The sequence below is a fragment of the Phacochoerus africanus genome, chromosome 9 (assembly GCF_016906955.1).
Source record: "Phacochoerus africanus isolate WHEZ1 chromosome 9, ROS_Pafr_v1, whole genome shotgun sequence".
NCBI lineage: Eukaryota > Metazoa > Chordata > Mammalia > Artiodactyla > Suidae > Phacochoerus > Phacochoerus africanus.
In genome coordinates this window covers 68,227,618-68,253,282 of record NC_062552.1, presented here as the reverse complement: position 1 = coordinate 68,253,282, position 25,665 = coordinate 68,227,618, and the positions used below count along the sequence as shown (strand labels likewise).

The 25,665-nt window shown below is 38.1% G+C and overlaps 1 protein-coding gene across 1 annotated transcript in view; it reads left to right on the top strand.

Annotated features, from left to right (window-relative positions):
• Positions 1 to 25,665, top strand: part of AKAP6 (A-kinase anchoring protein 6) — a 461,269-nt gene that overhangs the window by 322,436 nt on the left and 113,168 nt on the right. The window contains exons 8-9 of the mRNA XM_047795625.1: positions 7,784 to 7,932; positions 22,762 to 22,882. Of these exons, the coding sequence (XP_047651581.1) occupies positions 7,784 to 7,932; positions 22,762 to 22,882 (270 nt within the window). The remainder of the gene's footprint in view (positions 1 to 7,783; positions 7,933 to 22,761; positions 22,883 to 25,665) is intronic.

Genomic DNA, 25,665 nt, shown 5'->3' with positions numbered 1-25,665 from the left:
ATAGCATAGGTTCAATACCTGGCCGGGGGAACTTCTGCATGCTGAGGGCGCAACCAAAAAGAAGAAAAACAAAAAGAAAAATATATATATATTTGTCAAATGAAAAAAAAAAAGACTTTTAATTAGTTTTGTTCCAAAGAGAGATATTGCTTCTTAGTCCTATGACTCCCTGCTCCAACTCTGTAGTGGAAAGAGGCTTTGGTACTCCACTCAATCATGCACAGGACTGAAGAGAGATTTGTAATGACAAATATCATTTGCACTTGGTTAGAACATAGCTAATCACGGATGAACGATCAATGTCTTGAGAGAATTCATTTCTGGACAAAGGAAATGCACTTCGAATTCAGTTCCAAAGATGAGTTATTTCAGGAAATTATGAACCGCCAACAGTGATGGCAAAAGCAAAAACGCACAAAGTAACTGGAATCTTGGGGAACAAAGAACATTGTAGAGGTGACAATTCTAAATCCTGGAGTGAGTAGGGGGTATTCTGCCAAACAAAACCATGAAGATTTCGTAGTGTAGATTTTAATCAATCTTTGTCAGAGCCTGTGGGGTCTAGAGACCTTAGGTGTTTCCAGAACAATGAAGCTATCTGGGCTAGTTGCAAGAGAAGGATACTTAGTAGGGGGGGACAGACATAGTAAATATTTGTAAAAGGAATAAGAAAAAAAGGCATGTGACGAGAGACAGTGCGTCAAAGGCAGGGGAAAAAGGCTGTTTAGTAAAAGTAGGAAATTATTCCCAAGTGACAAAATTATTGTCGGAATATGTACAGTTCCTCTCCATTGTATTGATAGATCCTGGTGATCTTTCTGTTAGTGTGGACTCTTCCAAATACAAACAGTGGCATTGCTAATGTCTTTCCCAAAAGCTCAAATGAAAATCTTTTTTTCCAAAATGGAAAATCAGATTTTATTAAGCTAAAACAAGTTCTTACCCAGAAGACTTAAAATTTCATTCTGAAACGGATCGTGAGGATTACTGCATGATGACAGTAGCTGAAATTTTTGTTCTATAAGTGTGAGACCATTGTGGTTAGTTTCTAATATAATATGTGACATATAAGATTATTCTATTAGCTGAATAAAAGATTACCAAATCACTTGAAATGAAGAAGCTTTTCTTTTCTTCTTCCTTTTTTTTCTAGATAAAAGTAAACAAGTTTATATATTTCAGTAATTTCCTATCAAAGAAAAAATATTTTCCTTTCTAAGGGAGAATGAAGCCAACTATTTTAAAAATTAAGCAGAGGCTACAGCCTTCAAACTACCTGTTTTATTTCTTTGTACATTTTAAACCATTTACTATTTTCAAACCCAGTAAAATGTCTTCAGCTAATTTGTATAGAGTGCCTGTCACATACCACATGCTGTGCTGGGGATACAGCATTGAATACATAGATAAAAGTCCCTGCCCTCTTGCTGCTTCCAGTCCACTGGGGGAAGACGGCCAATACAAAATAAGTTACCTATTTTGGCTAGACATGGTAAATACGTATGAAGAATAAGGATTGCTGGGGATTAGGATCAGTTGAAGTATTAAGTAGAAGATCAAAGAAAACATGAATGAGAAGATGGCATTTCTGCAAAGACCTGAGGGAGGTTTGGAACTGGGCTGTCATGCAAACAAAACCAAACACCCCTAACATGCCCACCAGCCCTGCTGGAGCAGGTCAGGAGAGGTTGAGGACTGAGGACTCAACTGGAGAGTGTAGACAAAAGCCTGACTGGAGTGTATTCAAGAGAAAATAGGGTAGGTTTTGGACATAGTGAGTACAGATAAAGTATATAAAAGTGATTTTGCTATACTGGAGAACAGAGAAATAGGACTTTAGCCAGAGGATAGATTGGTATCTATTGATGTCGAGAGATTATTTTTTCCTTTTCTTCCTATAGGGGTAAAGCAACAGCATTTTGGGGGGAGGGGGTGCTAATGTGCTAATGAGAACAATACAATAGAGAGGAAAAACTTGGTGTAGGAGAGAAGGGCAGTATGATGCTGGGATGATAATATTTGTGGAGACAAGAGGGGTTTTGGTTCATAAGTGGAGGAGATTGGTCTCAGATGGTTTCCACCAAAACAGGAGAGTAGGCAGAGGATGTGGACCCATGTGCAAATAGATGGGTAGATGTCGGAAGCTATGAAGTATAGTATGAGTGAGCAAACAAACCCACAGTGGCATAAGTAAAGAAAGCGTAAAAGGATCTTTTTAACATTCTTGGGATACTTAACCTAGCAGAGGATGCTGGAACATGCAGTGATAATGAAATAATTGCTATTTCTTAACTACACCAATGCTTTTTTAGAGCGTATGTCTACATGTGATTATAAAAGTATGTATTTAATCCTTCAAGATTGTTAGACTAACTGAATTTCCCCACCCCACCCCCACCCAATTTATTCCAGGGCTGTTTTGCTATCAGACACAATATCAGAGGGAAGATGGTTGAGCAATTATTAAGGCCCTAGAGAAAATCATTGAATTTGGATCACCACATACAAAGCTAAATTTAAATAAAATATTTCAGAATGCTGTCTTGTGTTCTAATTAAATTATTAATTTGTGATCTAAATTGGAAGAGGAATATCTCTAGTGATTTAGGCTATAAGTTCACAAAAAGTAAGAGGGAAAAACATGCTGCCAGTGATAAGCAGCAAAGCAATTGTATTTACCTCAGATGAGAAGGGAGTGTTTCTTACTTTATTATGTGTATTAGTCTGCTAGAGTTGCAGTAACAAAGTACCATAGACCAGGTGCTTAAACAACAGAAATTGATTTCTTACAGTGCTGGAGGCTGGAGGTCCCAAATTAAGGTGCTGGCAGTTGGTTTCTGGTGAGGCCTCTCTCCCTGCTTGCAGATGACTACCTTCTTGCCGTGTCCTCATATGGCCTTTTCCCTGTGGGACTGCTCTTCATCTTCTTATAAGGACGCCAGTCCTGTTGAATCGGGGCCGCACCCTTATGATTGTTTTTCACCTTAATTAACTACCCCCTTAAAGACCCTGTCTCCAAATACAGTCACACTGGGGTTGAAGACCTCACCATACTATAGAAGAGGACACAGTTGAGTCCATAACATAATGTTAAGGCGTAGTACATATATGAATTACTAGAATCTCTTGGGCATTCCCTCTGTTTGGGGCACTGAGCTTCCGGCTTCATGGAAACTATTGCTTCCTTCTTCAACACAGTGTTCTCAAAGTACACCAGGGGATATGAACTTTAGGAGCATTTTTGGACCAATCCATCAGATGGCGATGTTCTCATGAAGAGAAGGGGAGATGGAAGAAGATGAAGGCCAAGACAGAAACAATGACATCTTCTGTTGGTGTGTCAGTGAATTCCTCTGTCTGTAAAGATATTCATCTGCTTATTCACCTGACGAAGTCATACCCTTACTTCCAAATCTGGCTCAGATGCCACCTCTATCAAGCTTTTACTGCCCATTCCTCACCTTCAGGCAATTAGTGGTTTTATTTCCCATCCTCCCCACAATCACTTCACTTGGCACACTTGTAGTATCTGTTGGCATGGCTCTTTCCTCCACTACCCTGCAAACCCTTAAGAGAAGGGACTACGTTTTGTTCATCTTTGCACCCTCAGTCCCTAGCGTGGTTCCTGACACATGATAAAGGCTCAGTATGAGTAATAAATGGATGTATGTATGAATGTACACTTCACTCATCAGCAGTTATTTACTGAGCCCCTATCACATTCCAGATACTGCCAAGGTGCTGGGAATACAAACTGGCATAGGAGACAGAGAGATAGTCCCTTTATAGAGCTTGGAGTCTGGAGACAGAAAAATTGTAAGACAGCACATATAAGAATTTTAACTTGTGATATGTGCTACAGAGGAAATTAACACTGTTCTGAAAGGTAGAAAATTAGAGTGGATCTGTTTTTGATAGGGTAGTCAGGTAAGGCCTCTCTGGGAAGTAACATGTCAGCCAAGAGCTAAAGAACGAGAGGACATTAGCAAAAGAATGTTCCAGAAAAAGGGAACAATATGTGCAAAGGTCCCGAGACAGGAAACAGCTGTGTAAGGAACTGGAAGAAGGCAAGTATGACAGAAGCATCTTGATAAAGAGGAAGACAAGTAGGAAATGAGGTCTGAGGTGGGCGGGAACCAAATCTATTGGCTGTGGAAGAAGTTTGTTTTTTAGATCTGAATGTGGTAGGAAACCAACTCACGTTTTATAAATGCCACTTGGCACTGTTGGGGAAGAGGTTGGAGGAGCAAGAATGGGTGAAGGGTACACATTAGAAGATAATTGCTGTACTGCAGGGGAGAGATGATGAAGGTTTGGGCCAGGCTGGCAGGAGTGCAGACTAGGGAGACACTTTGAAAAAGGAATAAACAGAATTTAGGGAGTAACTGGCTGTGGGAAATGAGGAAGAGGAGTCATGGATGACTTCCAGGTTTCTGACCTAAGCAGCAGATGGTGCCATTTATTTGAAGGGAAAGTCCTAAGGAAAGAGAATTTGGGGACATGTGGTAAGGATGAGAAGGAAAGTGTTTTGAACAGTTGTGTCTAAAGTAAATTCAGGAGTTCCCATCATGGCACAGTGGAAACAAATCTGATTAGGATCCATGAGGACGCAGGTTCGATCCCTGGCCTCACTCAGTAGGTTAAGGTTTTAGTATTGCCCTGAGCTGTGGTGTAGGTTGCAGACACAGCTCAGATCTGGTGTTTCTGTGGCTGTGGTGTAGGCTGTCAGCTATCGCTCCAATTCAACCCCTAGCCTGGGAACCTCCATGTGCCACAGGTGTGGCCCTAAAAAAGCAAAAAAAAAAAAAGTAAATTCTATTAACAATGTCAGGTGGTTGACTGGGTGTATAAGGATGGTACTCAGAGAAAAGATAGGAAACCATTACTATACAGATAGCAAAGAAAGCCATGGAAGAGTATATAAATAAAGAAAAAAGGTCCAGAACTAAGCCCTGAAACAACCACCACCAGTGATTCCCAGATGTCTTTCAGAAAGATCAATGAACCATCTATAAAATGGATTTGGGGATGGTGGAAAAAGAGGGAGAGAGAGCGACTGAGAATCTGTCACATTAGGTCAGCTAAGGTGTATTGCAGGTCTAGAATAGAACAGATTAGATTAGATCAGTCTTAAGTTTCCATTTATAAAAATGTAGTCACTTTTAGAAGTATCTGCAATTGTCATAGATGCTAATAAATGAAATTCTTTTAATCAGAGATAGTATTACTGTTTTTTTTAAGCTGTAGTTTCTTCAAATCTTTCTCCTGAAAAATTTATCTTTGAACTAATATACAGCATGAGAAAAAGTTAAGACCGTTTGCAGGGAGATTTAGACTGGCAAAGTCATTCAACCTTAGCAGAGGAGCTACTTTGGTTCTATTTTTATCATCACGTTTAGGAATGAGTCACTGAAAGCAGAAATAGGAGTAGAGATGGATAGGAAAGACCTGGGCCATCTAATTCATCTCCCTGTTAGTACAGGCAAGTTTCCTATGTCAAATGCCTGTGAGATATTGTGCAATAAAAGTCTTAGATTACAACATTTCAATCATTTTTGTAAGGTGACTAATTATTTTTCGAGTTGTTCTCTGAACTCCTTACCCACGTATCCCTGTCATATGAGATGTTTCCCTTTGTGCACAGAAATGGCTTAGGATCTCAAAGGGATGAATTTCAGTTATTTTTCCATAGTAGTGATGAATCTATATGAAGGTGACTTTCATCTTTATGGTGATTTTTGTGACAAGTGGCACACATTTGTGAGATCTTTACCTAGAACAAGCAGTGGTCCAGCTTGCTACCTTAGGATGGTTAAAAACTAATACGAACCTCTGGGGATCAGATGTGTCCTTTGGCCCTAAATGATGTAGATTCATTATTTTAATAGGGTTTCCAATAGAATACTATGTGTGGAATGACCTCCTCATTATCCCTGTAGCTTTGAGGAGCTATAGCATTTGGAAAGATTATAGTTTTCAAATTCTTTGACTCTTGTTCAATACCTCTTGGTTATCTCATATTTAATTGCATAAGAATATTGTGTGCTCTTTTGAAGGCTATATTCTGTTGTTTTTTCCTAATCATTGACTCCTTATATTCAGTTTCATGTCTGTCTCCCGAGCCATTAAAATATTCATAGGTCTGTAAGTATCATTTCAGCAAATTCTATGATACCTGCAAACCTCTGAGTTGGCACCCTTCTGTATTGTCATTAGCATGCCCCATACCTCCTCTTTCAGTATCCATTCATAAAAAAGCTAAATAACGCTAGATATAGTGTTTCCTTTGTGCCTTTCCACCAGCCACAGCCCCTCTTCCCATACTGCATGTATTGCATGTAATTTTATCCTTTGTCTATAGTATTCGATGGAATTCTTAATCCAGTTGAGTCTACCCTTATTCAATTAGTTTGGGCAAAAAAAAAAAAAATTACATGAACCAATACATAGATCGCAGTTCTTAATTGATTTCTGAAACTTCAATTATATGGGTATAGTAATTTTAGCATTTTAGAAGTTCTTCCTCAGTATCTAGAGCATTCATGATTAGCTGCTAGGGAAAGCAAAATACAAACTCTAGAATGGTTTGCGCTCTTACATTTCACAAGCTCCCATTTCCTTTAGAGTCCCGATTTGCCCTTTTACGCAGCTGCTGCTTTATAACATGGTCCCTTTTTTTCCATGGCTGAGCATATCAAACCAAGAACCCAGGCAAAAGGCCTTGGTTGGCTCTGGACACGAAGAGTAGAAGGTCATGTCTGACTCTGCTTCTCCTACATGTTATAGAATTCTGGCAGCTACTCAACAGCTTACCCAGACCTGTTTTTCACGGGAGAATATAGAATTAAATCATAAAGAAGGAGTGGTTTTAAGGCTCTTCAGAAATAAGCATGCTTAGATTTAGTGAAGAGCACCGAAAGTGAATAAGAACTCTTTGGGTCCACAGTGCTCATAAACTCAGCATTGTCCTTTCCCCTTCACCATGGGCAGGCACGCCACTGAGAAGACTTCATTCTCCATCTCATCTGGTGTTCTAGGGAACTCTAAAGCCACAGGGATCACAACAGCTGCAATAAATAAAGCATCTATTCAATACATTTCCATGCCAAATATTATTCAGCATTCTTTTGGCCTTGGTTTGATAGAAAACAGCGTGGTGAACTTACTACCTCTTCCTGTACTACAGTGAGCCCCAAGTAACTATGAAAGATTTAACAATCAAACCTGCATGTAAGCTAAATCACTGTTCTCTCTATTTTAAAATTATGAGACAATAATAGCAGAATCAAAAAAAAGTATTATAGGAAGTCTGTTGTCACTATTGAAGAGGTATTAGAATTAGTACTTGGCTTTTTTATTCTCCTCAGGGAAGATAATGAGAAGTGTTCAGAGTATGTGTCCATGCAAATATATGGGCTAGAGGGGGGAATCTTTAAAAAATAAAAGTTGCATATGTGGCAATACAAAGAAGAATACTATTAAGGAATTTCACAGAATTTTTATGTAAAGTCTCATCCTACAGTATTATGATCTCAGGGATATTTTGTGATGTGTACTGAGTCTTCTGAGAGTTCATTTATTCAGGTCAGATTTTAAGGAGGAACTTATAAGTTTTAAATCTAAAATATAATTCTGTAATATGCCCAGCTGATCCCATTAAATCCAACCTGAAAAGAAGCAGTATAATGATGGGAACAATTCCCATTCTTTGAGTTGTTACACCTCGCTTGGAATGCATTCCTTCTGGATTAAAACAGCAATTCCTTTTTGTTTCTCTCTCCAGGCTGAGGTTCAACTATGCTACCTGGAAGCACAAAGAGATGCTGTTGAGCAGATGTCCCTCAAGCTGTACAGCGAGCAGTACACCAGCAGCAGCAAGAGGAAGGAAGAGTTTGCTGATATGTCAAAAGTTCATTCAGTAGGAGGCAATGGGTAGGGAACTATTCTTTTTATTGTTTTATTCTCACTAATCTCTACTTTTTAATGGTTTTTCCACTGGTAGGTGTTCAGGCAGGCATTTCCTCCCTAGCCAACAGACACGAGAAACTCAGCAGATGAGGCATTTGTGTTCTTTTCCATTCATGCTAGAACTGAAGACTATAGATTTTATCAGTGTCATCTAACCCAGAACTTCCTAACTTTGTTATTACTTTTTTTCAAAACAGCCTTGGTATTTTATGAGTGTTTCTTTTACTGCATTGCACTATATGGTTGATCTATCTTCTTTGTAATTTTTTTCAGTGTTATTTCCCCCTCTTTAAACCTCACCATTTATTTTAAAGTCTATCTAAGCAACTTTTAAACACCAGGACCTCCCTGAAAACTTGGTAGAACATAATTATTCTGAAGAATATAGATATTTAATAATTGTCTAGCTAATGGGCTAACTAGTTAGCATCATGTAAAGTCAATTGGAATAATAGACTAGCGCATAAGTCTGTGGTATGTGAACAGACCCAGCCACTTCAGTGACCCACCAACAATTTCATCCAGCCTGAGACATGTGGCTATATTTATATTATACTAACTACCGATGCCATTGAATAGTTGAGTCATGCATTCAGATATTTGCAAATAACTTTCAAGTTATGCAAACATATGTGTGTATATATAAATGTGTATATTTGTATAGCCTATATACAGGATTTATAAAAAATATTGGATATATATTTTATTCTTTTCTGGCTCAATTTAGTATTTAGTAGGCAATTATTAAAGAGTAAATGGGTATAATGAAATTTAATTATTTCATAGTTTTAATGACCTGATAATAATTGTACTCATAAAAATGGAAACAATAACCTATTTTGCTTTTATACTTGAGCCAGACAACGAGGGGAAGAAACTGTTCACCCAAGTTCCTTAACATGTTAGCACCACAGTGTAAACCTACAGGTGTCACTCCAGCCAAGATAATCCTTGAAAAGACAGGAGGAAAGAGGTTTTTGCGTGCACTTGCTTTCATTTATCTTTTAAGTGCCTATAGTTCTAATGTGACTTAAAATCCTCATTCAAATTTTGAGGATAAATTAAGAACTCAGCCCATAAGAATCAAGAGTCATTGTTCTTTTAGGAAATGAAAAAACAACTTTTCAAAATTTAAAATCTATGTATCTATATAATTTGTTCTATTAAGATTTTTTTAATACATAGACATGTTATGCACATATTTGATCCATCTCGTATGATTCCGAAGACATTTATTCACAAGAGGAAAAGCATAGCAGCAAATAAGAAAGAAAAGGTTAACACTTGGAGCATGAACAATAAGCTGTTTTGAGGCTTTAATGTGCTTTAATTTCTCTAAATGCCTAAATAGTCTCTGGTGTATCTACAACCACAAACTTTAGGTCACATTTTCATGTTTCCTAAAAGCCTTGGGAATTGAGCAGGCACCACGTGCTTCTGACCTCAGATTCCAAGGGCTCAACCTGAGTACTTACTCTGGGCTCCACAATTCATAAATCTGCCCTGGGAATTGCTTAGCTAACAACAAGCATTGTTCTGTGAAGTGGGAGTAGGTGAACTTGCCTGATATCCTTTGTTTATGCTCCTTAGGGTGCTGAAGGCTGTGCATTGTGTAGAAATTTAAGAGTGTGCTAAAGAAAAGGCAGCTATTTAATACTAAGGACAAAAAACATATACTCCTTTCTATTTTCTGTTTACATACAGAAAACCATTGTTTGAGAAATGCATGTGGGTGAGGTTATCTGGGGTGTCCTGCCCCTAAGACTCTGCTCCCACAATCAAATCCTTAATTCTGAAGCCTTAAGAACACTGCCCTGTAAAATTATCTGCTCCAATGATACTTAAACTTCATTAACGGTTCCTTTTGTTACACAGAATGAGCATTGTTTCTGATAAGCAATTGTGGGAATAGTGTGGGCTTTCTAGGGTCTTCATTCCGTATGCAGATAGATCTCCAGTCTACTAAGGAGAACATTAAGTTGGTGATACAATTAGTATATTTTTATTTCTTCCTGATGCCTACACACACACACTACGGAGAAAGTATGTGGTTGAAAAATGTATAAGATTACTCCAAGGAAGACTAAGCTGCTAGATAGAATGGTGATCTTAAATTTCTAAGAATTTGCATAGCCAGAATATTGTTCATAAATGAATTTATAACCTTTCTGGCTTGATGAAAAGGTATATATATTAAGGTGATTTAACATACCTTATATACAGCTTGGAATGTGTGTTTAGCAGTAATAAATATATGGAAAGACTTCCCTGAAAGTTTGTGAGACTATGTGAGCTGTAGTAACAGAGTATGTTCACCTGGGGGAGACATTTAGCATTGCCTTCTCCACTGCAAAGTGGGAAACCACGGCTTCCTGGAGGGATGTGCAATGTGTGAATCACTGGTGGTTGGTGTTTTTGATTCCTGATGATTTAAATGGTAGCTTATAGATTGTTCTGTTTCATTCAGCCAATAAACATTCAAGGCCTACTACGTGCATGGCATGATGTTCTGAGCAGAGTTTGTCAAGAACACTTAAGTTGTATATATTTTGCAAAGCAGAACCATCTCTTTTTATAACACCTCTCTCTATCAAGAAGTTGTCTGATTTCATTTTTTAAATGAATTTCAAAATCTTAACTCATTAAGTAGCATCCTACTTCTCTTAAAACTTAGTGTAGATTATAAATCTTTTCTTTGGCTTATAAATGATAGAACTGGGAGGCAAGGCAAAAAGGCTGGGTGACTGGCTTAACTAGGACTTCACCTCAGAATCCTGGGTCATAATGCAGTGGATAATCCATAAAGTCATGCTTTGCTCTCTCTCTGAGAATTTCATTCAGACCCTTGATAAACATTTTTCATACTAAATCACATGCTATGTGTGTTCCATACTGTACGAAATTTAAATCATGGTATTTTCCTACTATGAAGAAATGGAAGTGTCTTAAGGCACTTTCATTAGAGCCACAAGGAAGTTTGGGCAAAGACATTGCAAAGTAGGCTTATGTGAAGACAAAACTGACTTCATCCATTAATTTGACAAATATATATTAAGTATCTCCTCTATGAAGCATAGAGATTAAAAGGCAAAAATGAAATGGCCCCTGCCCTTGAGAGGCTCACAGTTGGCTAGGAAGAGCCAGATCTGTAAACAAGATGGAGTAAAGGATCATAAGTGCTGAGTTAGGAATCTGCTTGGAATAGGAAGCAAGGCTCCTGGAAGGCAGAGCTCAGTTCCGAGTGTGATGGGAGAGTTGGAGCAGACCAGGAAAGACAGCAGAGAGAGAGGAGGACTCTGGAGATGATTTTGGAAAGAAGGGTAGGTCAGGGGAAGAGCTTTCCAATTTAAGCTGAACAAACATTTATTGAGCACTTACAAAGACAGACTGTAGTTCTTGCCTTCATGAAATTTATAGTCTAGCAAGGGAGTGCAGCATTAAGCCAGTATTTGCCTGTGCAGTGAGGAAGAAGGGGAAGCAGAGGGTGCTAGGGGAGCTCAGAGTAAACAGCATGGACTCCATGAGGCAGAGCTGTGTCTGTCATGTTCACCACACTCTGCCCTGCATCCTGGAGTGTGCTAGGTGCTCGGCGAATGCATGGATGCATAAATGAATAACCGAACCTCATCTGGGGCTCAGAGAGAGGGAGCAAAGGTCTGGAGTCATTGGACTGCCTGCTATTCTATGTGACTGGGGAGCAGGGTAGAAAGTTGGAGGGGGATGTGAAAAATAACTCTTGGGAAGAAAGTGAAGTCCAGATCCTGGACTTGGTCACTGAGTTCATGGTTCTTGAACAGTATAATGCTTCAGGATTACCTATGGAGCTTTTGAGCTGAAAAAATGCCTGCCTATCTCGCCTCACTAAAAATTCTGATTCAGTAGACAGGAGTGGGCCGAGATGTGTTAAATTTAGTGTCCACTTCCAGTTGAGAACTACTGCTCTAGTGGTTTTCAAAGTGTGGTCTCTGGACCAGCAACATTAGTATCTCCTAAGAATTTGTTAGAAATACAAATTCTAGTCCCACTCAAGACATACTAAATTGGAAACTCTAGGGAGTGGAGACTAGTGATCTTTTTTTTTAACAAGTCCTCCAGGTGGTTCTGATGCTGCAGGTTGAAAAACACTGCATTAGTCATTAGCGATTTTAGGTTAGAAATTAATGGAGAATATGGAGATTGACTGGGAGGCTAAAGCTAGAGTCAGTAAATCTGGAGTGAGGGGAAAGAAGGAGAGAAAAGAACCACTCTGAGCCAGTTGCTGGTTCAAGGAAGAGAAAGAAAATAGGAGATTTGGATTCACATGACTTTTGTGTCATTCAACATTTAATAATCATTGAGCAACTGTGAAGTGCAGGCTCTACTAAACTCTGGGGATGTAGAGACAATGGACACAGAGGGTGGTAGGGGTATACAAATAGGAATGCCTGCCAGGAGAAGTGTCCTGGAGGATGGCCTAGGGTCAGAAGTGACAACCAGAGTGTCTCCCACAGAGTTGGCAGTGTGTACAAACAGCTGGAGCCAGTCAAGTTTTCTAATAAGACTAGATGGGCAAATTTTTTTTTTTTTTGTCTTTTTGCCTTTTCTAGAGCTGCTTCCCGTGGCATATGGAGGTTCCCAGGCTAGGGGTAGAATTGCAGCAGTAGTCACTGGCCTATGCCAGAGCCACAGCAACACGGGATCCAAGCCGCGTCTGCAACCTACGCCACAGCTCACAGCAACGCCAGATCCTTAACCCACTGAGCAAGGCCAGGGATCGAACCCGCAACCTCATGGTTTCTAGTCGGATTTGTTAACCACTGCGCCATGATGGGAACTCCTACACGGGCAATTTTAAAACAGTATTCTGATAGCAGTCTAGAGAATAGATTGGTTTGGGCAAGACTAGACAGTGCTTGGTTAAGAGGCTAATCTAGTCATTTAAGGGAGAAATAGGGCCTGAGCTAATAAGACAGTACTGATGGACACTGAAAGAAGGAAGTTGAAGACAGGCTCTAGTCACCAAGTGGGTGGTGGTGGGGGCACTAAGGGAAGGGGGGATTTAAAAACAGACCTCAATGGAAAAGGGAATTGTTTGTGGGAATGTTAATAGGTGCCACCATTATGGAAAATGGTATGGAAATTCCTTAAAAAATTAAAAACAGAGTTACTATATGATCCAGAAATCCCATTCCTGGGCATCTATCCCAGAGAAAACTGTCATTTGAAAAGATAAATGTACTCCAGTGTTCGTTGCAGCACTATTTACAATAGCCAAGACATGGAAACAACCTAAATGTCCATCAACACAGGAATGGATAAGAAGATATGGAACATATGTACAATGGGATATCACCCAGCTACTAAAAAGAATGAAATAATTCCATTTACAGCAACAGGATGGTGGACCTAGAGATTATCATACTAAATGGAGTAAATCAGACAAAGATAAATATCATAGGATATCGCTTATATGTGGAATCTAAAATACGACACAAATCAACATATCTACAAAACAAAAACAGACTCACACACATAGAGAACAGACTTATGTTTCCAAGAGGGAGAGAGGAATTGGGAAGGGAAGGATTGGGAGTTTGAGATTAGCAGAAGAAAACTATTATATATAGAATGGATAAACAACAAGGTCCTATTTTATAGCACAGGGAACTGTATTCAGTATTCTGTAATAAAACATAATGGTAAAGAATATGAAAAAAGTATATATAAGTATATATATATATAGATATATATACACACACACATTAGTGGTGCAATCTGGTTTTACTCACACATTTGGTCTGAGTTACATATATATAAGACACTCCCAGAGAGGAATGATACTGACAGAGGAAAACAAATAAATCACTATATTAAAACATCACTTGATTAAACATCAATTTTTTAAAAAAATAACCTGTAACTTATTAATATAAACAACACTGTCTGGAACATCCTATGACTCACATTTTTGTGTACTTTTTCTGATTTTGATTAAAGATCAAATTTTATTTTCTAAATTAATAAGGCAATAAGGCACACTGAATGACCTTACCCACCTGAGAAGGGTTATAATCACCCCTAGATTTCACTGCTATAGGGTTTTCTTTCCAGCAAAAGGCCAAAAATATCTCTGTGCAGTTGGATGAACATTCCTGCTCACTCTTATTCTCTCTCTGGCGCATGCACACACGCGCGGACACCCCCCCCCTCCCACACACAATTACCATTCCGAATTTCTGCTCAGTGAGTGTTCTTGGAACATTGTTACATCAAATGTTTTCTTTCTGGTACACACCAGCCATACATTAAAGTGCCATCTCTTACATGTGCCGATGTTAAGAACACTCTCATGGATCAATCACTAGACAACCCAAAGAGACCTTATTTCCACCACACATTTCTCCTTTCTTGCCCTAATTCCTACTCTATCTCAAACTGATGAATAGCTAGACAGTGTTACTCTTTTTGCTCCTGGTGGTATTAAAATAGTAAGATCACAACACAGCCTCCAGTCAAAGGAGCAAAACATGCCTGACTACCTTCTAGGAAACTGATATTCTGGACACTATATGATTATTAAAATAGGTCTTTCTGGGATGGAAAAAATCTCATCAATAGAAATGTATTCATTTGGGGCCATGAATACCCTTCTAATGTGCAAGTACATTTGACTAATTTTTAGACCTAGACCGTCTTCCACTTAAGCAGCCTAATGCCACCCAGGCCAGGAGCTTTCAACAAGGGGGAAATCGGAGAGGTAGTGGCATAATTTCTGGGGAAGTATTATTTCAAAGTTAACAGGAAAGTCAACTAAATATATACATATATATCCTTTCCATCTTAACAAGCTCAATTTCTATACTGCTTTGAGGAGGGAGAGAGGGTACCTAAGGACAGTGAGAGGGTACCTAAGACAAATCGAACCTACCTCATTTTCATGGGCAGAACTTAACTCTTTTCTTTAAAATTTATTTATTTATGCATTTCCCCATCTCTTTCACAAAGGATTTGGGGTAACTTACAAAAATATTTACAATAAAAGAGAATAAATATTTGACTGAAGTTGAGTTAGGCAAAAGTAAAATATGTATAGGAAAACCAACAAAATGCATATTCTCTACATTTCCTCAACAAGGGCAGTGACTTGACTCTAAGCTTTCCACACCCAAAGAAGAGAGTGAAATCTCATCCATCAGAAAATTCACAGTGTCCTAAGATTAAAAATAATATATATCAGGGGAAACAAATTTTTGAGATTGAGGAAAAGGAATTTCTCGGGTAGTTTTTTAAGAAGACAGACATCTGTGATACTACAACCCTATAAGGATAACCAAATTCCCAAGGCGGTTTTTTGTTTTGCTTTGTTTTTTGTCTTTTGTTTTTTGTTTTTTTGTAGAGTTTTAAACCATTTTTATTTTCTACATAATATTACCATAAGCATGTTACAAAGTACTGAGCTATTAATAAAGTTATACAATAAATGAATAATTACCAGCATAAAATTAATTTTTGGAATAATTCTTTTTAATTAAATAATCTTGACTTTACTTTGATAATCTGTGATTGAATAAAACTAAATGGAACCTTGCCAAAATAACCTGAGAAATCCTTGTTACAAACCTTGATCCACAATCAAATTTGAACCTATCAAAAACTGAAAGAATATAATTCAGCAGAGTTAGTTGATGTCTAGGTCCTTCCTTGACCCTCTAGCCCTACCCCACACTAGAGCACCATGAAGAGCATTTATGACACATCATTTCAAGGCAGTTTTGATGGAGGCTGTAGAAGTGATGTCAGAGCATGGTTCGGTAAGAACAGTTCTGTGAGTAACTAAAACCTTGTAGTCAAAGCATAGCACTCTCTGGTCAGGGCAGCCTTGTGGATGAGATAGATTAAGTCATCTTGAGAGAGTTCTCCAAACTAATTCTGCAACCAGGTTTTTGTCAGGAATTGGGCAGCAGAGAGTGTATTTACCTCCTACCCTAACCAAGGGTAAGTATTCTCCATTACTTACTAAATTATATTACTTACTAGTTATATTACTCCCTACGTCTTTGAAAGAAGGGAGGTCTAGGGTGGAGTAGACCTTTTACAAAAGACTGAACTGCCCAACCATCACCAGTGTGCCAGTAGCAAATCTGGATCTGTCCCCTCCAGCACACAGACAATGACAAAGGAAGGTTTGTCTTTGTTTCTTGGTTTTTTTTTTTTTTAACATTATATCTTGCTCTTGTCTTTGGAAGTATGGTTTTCCTGTTTATATTAGAATCACTACTGATTTTAAATTCAGATTGTTTTTAAGCTCTTTGTCTAGAACTTAGTCCAGTGTCTTATCTGAAAATCTAGAGAAGGGTCGGACTTGCTGACAGCCTAACAGAAACCTCTAAATACAACCAGAAATCTACATTAATATTTCTAATTTTATGGCTAATCTTGGAGGTTAGAATTTTTTTGCTTTATGGCTTTTATTTTATTATTTTGAACAAATCTGTAGGGTTGATTTTATTTTTCTTAGACATTTTCACATGTACATGAGTGTATATGAGAGTTGAGAAAATTACTGCTGGAAAGAACTCCATATTCCTTTTTATTTATTAATGGCAAAGGCAGGCTGCTTTTCTCATGAGGAAGTGGCTCATGAATTTTCATTCAAAATAGTAAATTAGTGTCCACACTTTAATATGTTTAGAGTGGAAAGGGATTCTACATACAAATGTGCATATCAGATTTCATGTCTGGAAAGCTAAATTTTATTATTTAATGATATTATGATTGGGCTAGGTGCCACTCTTGTATCTCCCTTCTGTGCTTACATGACACATGGAGTAGAGGATGATGGGAAATTCTTATCTATTAGTATTTTACTTTAGTAAAATTCTTAAAACTATATTTTTACAAGATTTTGTTACCATTACCTTTAGTAATGGGTTTTTGTTTGTTTGTTTGTTTTTGAAAACCAGAGGCAAATTTCCTTTAGCAAGTAATGTGAACAGTGTAACACTTAGTGAATATTTGGGGAAAGAATCAATATGCTAAAGAAGTTGGGAAAATTGGATCATTTAACAGAGGTTTCAGTATAGATGAGCTGGTATTTCAGCAACCAATCTTGTGTTTTTGGATGTGTTCTTGTGAAATGAACAAAAGATGGATTCTTAAATGCTCCAAAATATATATTACTCAGCCTTAGATAGAAAAGCTGCCAGCACTTTTTAGCCCTATCTTTTTCTCAACGAATAGTTACTCTATTTTGATGGTTTCTTCATTTGGTGTCTGTTTTAATCAAAGCCCCTTAGTGGACCAAGCTGAAACCTCATATATTCACACACACCTTCCATTGATTTCACTTGGGTGAAACTTTATCTTTTAAGCAAAGTTTAAGTTGAAATGTTGAGTTAATGATGCTCACTTTAAATACCAAAGGCTTGAATGCATTTATGTATTCAGACACTTAGCTGGTCAAACATAACTCCCACCAGGGTTTAGAGGAAGGATGATTTCTTAAACTGTGCCAGTCTTACAAATCATATTTTGCTATCCAATCTGCAGAAAAATGACACTAAATAAGCTTGTTAGTTATTGTAAGTTTATTTTGATGGTTTATTTCCTAGAATCTTTTTTTAACCTTAAAAAGACAGAGAAAATGTTAGACAAGATGTTGGGAAATACTTTCACCAATTACCATAGTATTTAACCCCAAGTGAGAAATAAACACTAAAGAAAAAGATGCACATTTATTTTTCTATACCTTTGCCTATGTGTCTATCAGAATTTCAGACCAGGAAATAAACACATTCATAGTTCTACATTTGTCTAACAAAAATTGACTTCTATTCAGAAGACTCTTTCTCCTCATAATGTGATTAAGCTTTTAAAGCTCCTAAAATGGTAATAATATACCCGCAATAGAATGTTCAACTCTTTAATTGTGAAACCATCAGGTATATGGCAATTTAAAGAAAAAAAATCCAGAAAAATAACATTTTGGTGATGTGTTTGATTTGTAGCAACTTCATAGAATATTATATGAGTTTGCTTTGTAATAGAGAATATAACATATTCATAGACTACTGAAAAGGTATAGTTTGGTCCTTTTTAATATCTAGGAAGCAGATTGTATATTTGAGTGAATGAGTTGACATAAACCCAAGCACATTTACAAAGAAAATGTCATAAGGAAAATCTCTCCAAAAGAATAGTACCTATACTCATAGCCCTTATGAGACAGTGAACAATTTGCCACAATTTGAGTCATCTCTCTCTCTCCCTTTTAAAAAGAAGGCATTTGTCACTAGGATTTTGAATTCAGCTGATAGGATCAGCATATTCTTCAAAGGGATATAGAATTATTAACTGGTTCTATGCTACCCTTGATAAATTCACTCATCTATGATCTTTTTTGTTTTCCTGTATAGTAGCTGGCATTTTCTTCTGGAAGATGTCTTTGCAAAAACACTAGAATAACACTTAGCATACTTTTGCAGGTAATATAAACGTAGGGAAGTAAACTATTTCCTTTACCTAAGAATTTTCTTGATATAGCAAACATTAAATTATAGTCATTTCTGAAGATTTCAAAAAAAAAAAACCGAACAAAGAAGTTCTGGTGATTTATTTCTGATTTGATGCAAGGTTATGTATTTTATTTCACTAAATTCGAAAAACTATCAGGTCTTTTCTAAGCTGTGAATTAACATCTGGCCCAAATGCTTGAAAATATGCTTTTTTCTTCAGTATTAGGACTTTATGAGAACTTGTTGTTTGGAAAACACTAGTGCTGATTCTAAACTAATGAAACAAAATATAGAACTAAAGGATTTACCATATCTAACAAACTCAAGCCTAAATATTCACGGCTAGGATGAAAATAGACTAGATCAGAGGAAGTTAAATTCATTCACCACTTGCTTGTCTCCAGTGTACACCATCCAAGAAGCAGCCTGAGGTACATTCCACAGAAGAAATGGCTTTTGTTCTAAGTCTCTTGATAAGGAGAATAATAGGAGGGACAGCTCAATGGATATAAAGACATGGCGAAGTGCTAGTAAAAAAAATTCCATGATTCTGAACATTTTATCATCCTGAATGTAGTTTTCATCTATTTAAAATCTATTCATAAATCTCCTTTCATTTTCTCTATAGAAACAAGATGTGAAAGAACAGGAGGGCAACTCACATTAATTGATAATCTCCTTCACATAATCATTTCAAGTAAGCAAATGTACCATTATATACCAAAGGCAAAATCTCACCTTCAGAATGAATGAAGAAGCCTGCCCATATTGCACTGGTTGCTTTGGTATTGGCATTTGGGAGTTAGATATTATCTTCATCACAAAAAGTCATTCTTGCCCTACTAAAATTTTTTTGTTTCATTATCTGCATTCATTCACCATCATTTACCACATACTATCGTGGGCGTTAGGAATACAAAGATAAATTTATCTCTTACCCTTAAATTGTTTAATCATAATCAAAATGTCTTTTTAAGTCATACTTACATGGAAAAGAAAACAGCTTTCCTTATTATCTCTTGCTCATTGATAACTTATAAGGCTTCCTAAACACATACTTTCCTGGTACAGTAAGGAAAATCCTTGTTTAAAGACCAGAGTTCAGAAGTTCCCACTGTGGCCCAATGGATTAAGAATCCTACTGTGGCAGATGGGGTCACTGTGGAGGTGCAGGTTCAATCCCTGGCCCACTGAAGTGGGTTAAAGGATCTGACTTTGCCACAGCTGTGGCAACAGCAGGGTTCAGTCCCCGGCCTGGGAACTTTCATATGCTGTGGGTGAGCCTATTAAAAAAAAAAAAATCACCATTCGGGCTCTTAAGCACAGTGCTCATAGCCTCTCCTAACAAATTAATATTCGCTTTAGGGAACAACCTCTTGGGATAAATGCTGTTTTTCAGACTTCCTATTCCTTTCCTTTCTTTTGTCATGATAACATCTGTGCCTATAGGGGGCTTATATGACCTTGTGACTCTGAGGTACAGTGAGGCCCCTTGGCTTAATGTGGCCCTTGGGTACAGGCTGACTGGGTTCATTGAAATGGGTCTTGTCCCTGACATTATAAGGTTGGGCCCCCAACCCCACCTCCAGAGGGCTGTGGCTGCATTGTTATCTCTTGTCTTGGTCAGGAGGTATTTCCTGCTGACTCGGCCGCATCTCAGCCTTCACTGGCCCAGCCAACAGCTCTCCGAGGTCTGGTTTCTAAGTCCCCCTGGCTCTTCTTGGGAGTCATTGTGTCTCTGTTGCCATGACAACGACTCTGTCAAGTTCACCAGCTGAACTCTCAGAAACCTCAAGGGAGGCTGAGAGAACAGTCTTCTCACCAGGGATGATAGAATAGGATAGCGGGGAGTTCCCGTCATGGCTCAGTAGTTAATGAATCCGACTAGGAACCTTGAGGTTGCGGGTTCAAGCCCTGGCCTTGCTCAGTGGGTTAAGGATCCGGCATTGCCGTGAGCTGTGGTGTAGGTCACAGGGGCGGCTTGGATCCTGTGTTGCTGTGGCTCTGGCATAGGCTGGCGGCTACAGCTCTGATTCAACTCCTAGCCTGGGAACCTCCATACGCCGCAGGAGCGTCCCAAGAAATGGCAAAAAAAGAATAGGGTAGCAAGGGGAGTCCTGCCCACTACTTGCTGACTACAACATCCCCACTTCAGATTCCTGGGAGGACCTTGGTTAAGGCATTCTCGCAGACTTCTGAGCAGGAAATGGAGCTGACATCCTCTGCTTTTGGCTTTACCTCTAGGCCTCAGGCCAAGAGGGTGGTGGATACACATCTGAGCACCTGCTCCTCTTGCCTTTATTTCCCTCTTATTCTCCAAATCCACTGAGACAGAAGGGGTGTGCTTTCTCCTTCCTTTACCCTTTGCTTTTAATATTCCCCTGAATATGGTTTCCTATCTATGAGTATTAAGCTCATGCTCTCCTAATTTGGGGGATGGCATTCTACCTCTCCCCTGTTTTTATGATTAAAATGTGGGAGGGTACAAGGAGAGAGAAACAAACATAGTTCAGGTGGCATTTCTAAGTGATTGTGCCTGCCTTGTGAGCAAATGTTTATTAGTCATTCCTTATTAGTCACTCACAGAGTTAATAAAGAAAACCTGATGGTTTATTTGTCCCTGTTGCAGTGGTTTTTGGTTGGTTGGTAGTGTTTTGAAATGAGGTACTATTTCAAATTTCACCTGTATGCTGTAAGTCCTTGCTATTCCAAGTGAGACCCAGGACCAGCAGCATTGCCAAGTTGCTAGCACTTATTAGAAACCCAGACTCTCAGGCCCCACCCTAGAAGTAAAGAATCAATATCTACATTTCAGCAAGAGCCTCAGCTATGCCTTGTGCACAGTGCAATTTGAAAAGCACTGCTCTAGACCACCATCGCCTCACTTAAGGTTTTGGCTACATCAACGATAGCCATCATTGGCATGCAGTAAACATTTATTAATCAATTCTGTGTGTTAGCCAATGATAATCTTGCCCTGGGTACTTATGGTTCTAATCAAGAAACTTTGTAATTATGGTAAAATAATTAAAATAAAATAGACAATTCTAAATCTAGGCTCCTTCATTACCGGGCACACCTTAATTTTTTTTGACAGATCTATTAAGATTAAATTGTAAGGTGTGAAAAGCAGATGTTCATTTTCTTGGAAAGCAGTCATTTAATGTATAGAGACAGCAACAAGGTAGTAATAAGATGCTCACTTGATAAATTCAGATTCATACCTGAGGCTGCTGCTTCATTAGTACTGATAGGGTTTTGCTCAGTTACAATTTGACAAGACTAGGATTTCTTCTAGGGTGATGATTTGGGGGAGAAGGACAAAGTCATAGTTTTCATTCTGCACTTTCATTTTCTGATCACAGTGTTTTAGAAGAATCTGAGCTTTACTTATTCACCAGGCTTTCAATAGAGAATCACATTAATCCTTTTAAGCTCCTTATTCTAATGATTTATTTTGTTGAAAACCATAGTGATCCTCCTTTGAATTTTAATGATTGCTGGCTATTCAGAGATTCATTGTTTTGACTTCCTGTCCTTACCTTTGTTTCCTACATGTCTGTGGGGAACACCTGTCTAATGCTGGATCTGCCCTTGGTTCTCACTGGCTTACCAGAGTCACTCAAGCCTATCTCTGAGTGTTAAGCTGAAATGCTGGCTACTCATCCATGACAATAAATGTAGGATATATGTTTGCAGAGATGGGCAGATAGACAGCAGAGGGACAAATAAATGATTGAGTCATTTCCTAGTGAAAATAATGTTTGGGATATGATAGTGAGTTGTGATTATTATAGAGAAATTAGTTAAATTAGTACTCTTAATCATGAATGTATTAGGATGCTAAGTCCGTGCAAAATATAGTCTAAGAGAAAGAGGTCCAAATGTTGAGGGTACTATCTTTACCCCCAGTTCTGGACTATGCAGTCTTCACAAGGCGCTGAACCTCCATTTCTCAGTCTGTTAAATATGGCAATGCTCTTTCTCAAGGACATAGTAGTAATCATTTTGTTCAAATGCAGCAAATCCTCAGAAAGGGTTAGCAAATGGAAATTGCCGTGATATGTCTCAGGCATGAGCATCAGAATTACATGCTATGTTTTCAAAATCTAAGAAATGGCTATGTCACAAGCTTGCGTTCCAATTTTGCCCACTGTGTAACCACACAGACAGTTTTTCCTTCTCTTTTTCCAGGTATCACCTAGGAACATCATAGATTTTCAAGAATATATTATTCTAATATGAGATTTTAACAACTACACTGTATTTATGCATAATACATTTTGTGCCTTATCTTCAGGCTTCTGGACTTTGATTCAGAATATCAGGAGCTCTGGGATTGGCTGATTGACATGGAGTCCCTCGTGATGGACAGCCACGACCTGATGATGTCAGAGGAGCAGCAGCAGCATCTTTACAAGGTTAGAGCTACCCTTCTTGCCTTTACCTTGCCGTGGAAGATCTGATTAGCCTGACAAGTCTTTCCCTCTCTCAGGATATCTTTTGCGTTCATTGTATGTATCATGGTGTCTATTAGAATTCCCTTCCCTGTCGCCAAACTCATTTCCATCCCTTGTGTGCTGACAGGCTGCACCGACATCATAATTGCAAGAAAGTTTCCTTTATCACATTCTATTTGGTGTAATTCTATAGAAGGACAAAGATTTATCTTCAAGATGAATAGCAATAAATGAAACCGCATTAATAAATAGACTGAAGCAAAATGAAGGGTAAATGGACTGCTAACATTTAACAAAATGTGTTTTGATTGGAGCACTCAGGTGGATTCTATCCACCCTCAGATCTTTCTAGAGATAAAAGAAATTTGCCTTCCGTTTGGCTTGCTGTTTCCAAGGTACAAGGCTTGTCCAATTTAATGTTTATTAGTGTTACACACAGTAGACATTGTCATATTAAGTCAATACATTTGCGTGTGATTTAAGAAAACTGGCTTGGAACTCACATATTGATTGCAAGCAATCCATCTAATAACTATCTATATTGTTTCCCATGTCTGTTAATTCACCCTTAGCCTAGTGTGTTTTACCTATTCTACTTATGGTCTTAGAAGTTGTTTCAAAACAACCGTGTGATCTTGACTGAAAAAATGATTGCAAGATTCACAGTCTCTGAAAAAGCAGTTGGGGAGGGTAGAGGGACTTTCCACTGAAATATCAGACTGCAGTAAATCTTCCTCATTTAGGCAATTTTTATTGGAGTAATTCTGACAGTTGTCATCCTTGAATTGCTTTGAGCATATGGCATATTTCAAAGAGCAGATTGTGAATCATAAAAAATAAAATTAATAACTAACCACAGAATCAGCAACAGTATAATGACAAGAAACAACTACCCTCTAGCTTTTTAAAATTTCTTATAGAATAAGAAGTACATTCAAGGTCACATAAAAGTTGTCTTCTTTCTATTCCGATTTTTATCACTTTAAAATAGGAAGGCTATCACTTTCCTTAATATATTATTTTAACTTTTGCCTCCTCTAAAGAGAAATATTTATTTGTACTTTTCAAGGGTCTGGTAGACTTTAATTAGTGTCCCCTGGGAATCATCTTAGTTAAGAGCAGATATAAGTTCCCCAGGGACTCAGCAAATGGTGATATTTTACTCCCTCAAGAATCCTGTCCAACATTAATCAAGTTGGTTGACTATTAGCTGTTTCCTGTATGGGTAGCTGTCCACATTAGCAACAAAGCTACCTAGTGTATCTTCTGGCATCACATGTTGTTAGAGTAACAATTTCAACCCAATGTAACCAAAGCTAAATGATTTCACATTTAATGTCAGGATCAAGAATTACATATGAAAAATACCTATAAATCTGTATTAGTTTAGTGACAGAAAAATATTTGTTTTATTCCTAAGATTTAAGCATTAAACATCTAGCCAAACAAGAAAAAATAATACAAAAGTTATCTAATCATAAGCCATTATCTCAGACTTTATTGCACCCATGATGCCAAATAGCATTTCTTTTCTTCTTGATGCATTTTGTATTTTGCACATAAACCACTATTTATGAATAGCACTTTTTTTTTTAGACACAGTGCTATTCTTTGTCAAAATCACATCCATATAATTTACATCACAATTAATAGGAAATCATTGAACAAAAAGTGCAGTCTTCTTTTGCTTGTGGTTTCCTTGTAAGTGCTCTGCCAGATAATTCCCATTCTGGCATATTGAAGGCCATTATTCCACCCACTCAGTACTTCTGGATTATAGTATTTTTCCAAACATTTTCATACTGAGGTTCTTCTTTTGTGACTCATGTCCTGTCATCGTGTTTTTGCTTTTAGTGCTCAAGAGATCTAAGCTCACTAGACTAGCACTAATTGTGCATTTGGCTTATAACCAAATTAAAGATTGTGTTAGAAACCAAGGGTAGATGCTACAGGTTTGTAGAGTCTCATTCTTTATATAAACCTCCAAATTATTCCAGAGGTTTAGAAACCTCTAAAGCAATCCTGAGGATATTGATGAAGGAGTCATTTAGAACTTGCGGTGGCTCCTGAATTTAAAATATTGATTAATTTTTTTAAATTCAAAATTAATTTCAGGTCCTTGCCAAGAAGCCCCAGGGATTCTCAGGTTAGGTCAACTTTTTCAGTGTCCCATTTCTCTGTTCTAATCTGCTTTTCTAGGAATCAGCTGGACTCATGCCTTGAGGGAAGGAGGTTTGAGGCCTATTGATTATAGAGACCCTTAAAGGAGTTAAGCTTTTCAGTTGCTCCCCAAGCCTCTCTAGGCTTTCAGTATGTTTGAGACTACCTTAATCATCTTTTTTTTTTTTGTCTTTTTTGTCTTTTTGCCTTTTCTAAGGGCTGCTCCCATGGCATATGTAGCTGTAGGTGCTGGCCTATGCCAGAGCCACAGCAACACGGGATCCAAGCCACGTCTGCGACCTACATCACAGCTCATGGCAAAGCCGGATCCTTAACCCACTGAGCAAGGCCAGGGCTTGAACCCGCAACCTCATGGTTTCTAGTCGGATTCGTTAACCACTGCACCATGATGGAAACTCCCCTTAATCATCGTTAATCTTAAAATTTGTTGGGCCTGAAAGGTACCAATGCTTCATCAGCATTTTTCACCAAGGGTACCATTGGCATTTGGGACAAAATAATTTTTTTTATCAGTTTGTGGCATTATCCCTTCCACTATAGGACATTTGTTATTCCTCGTTGTG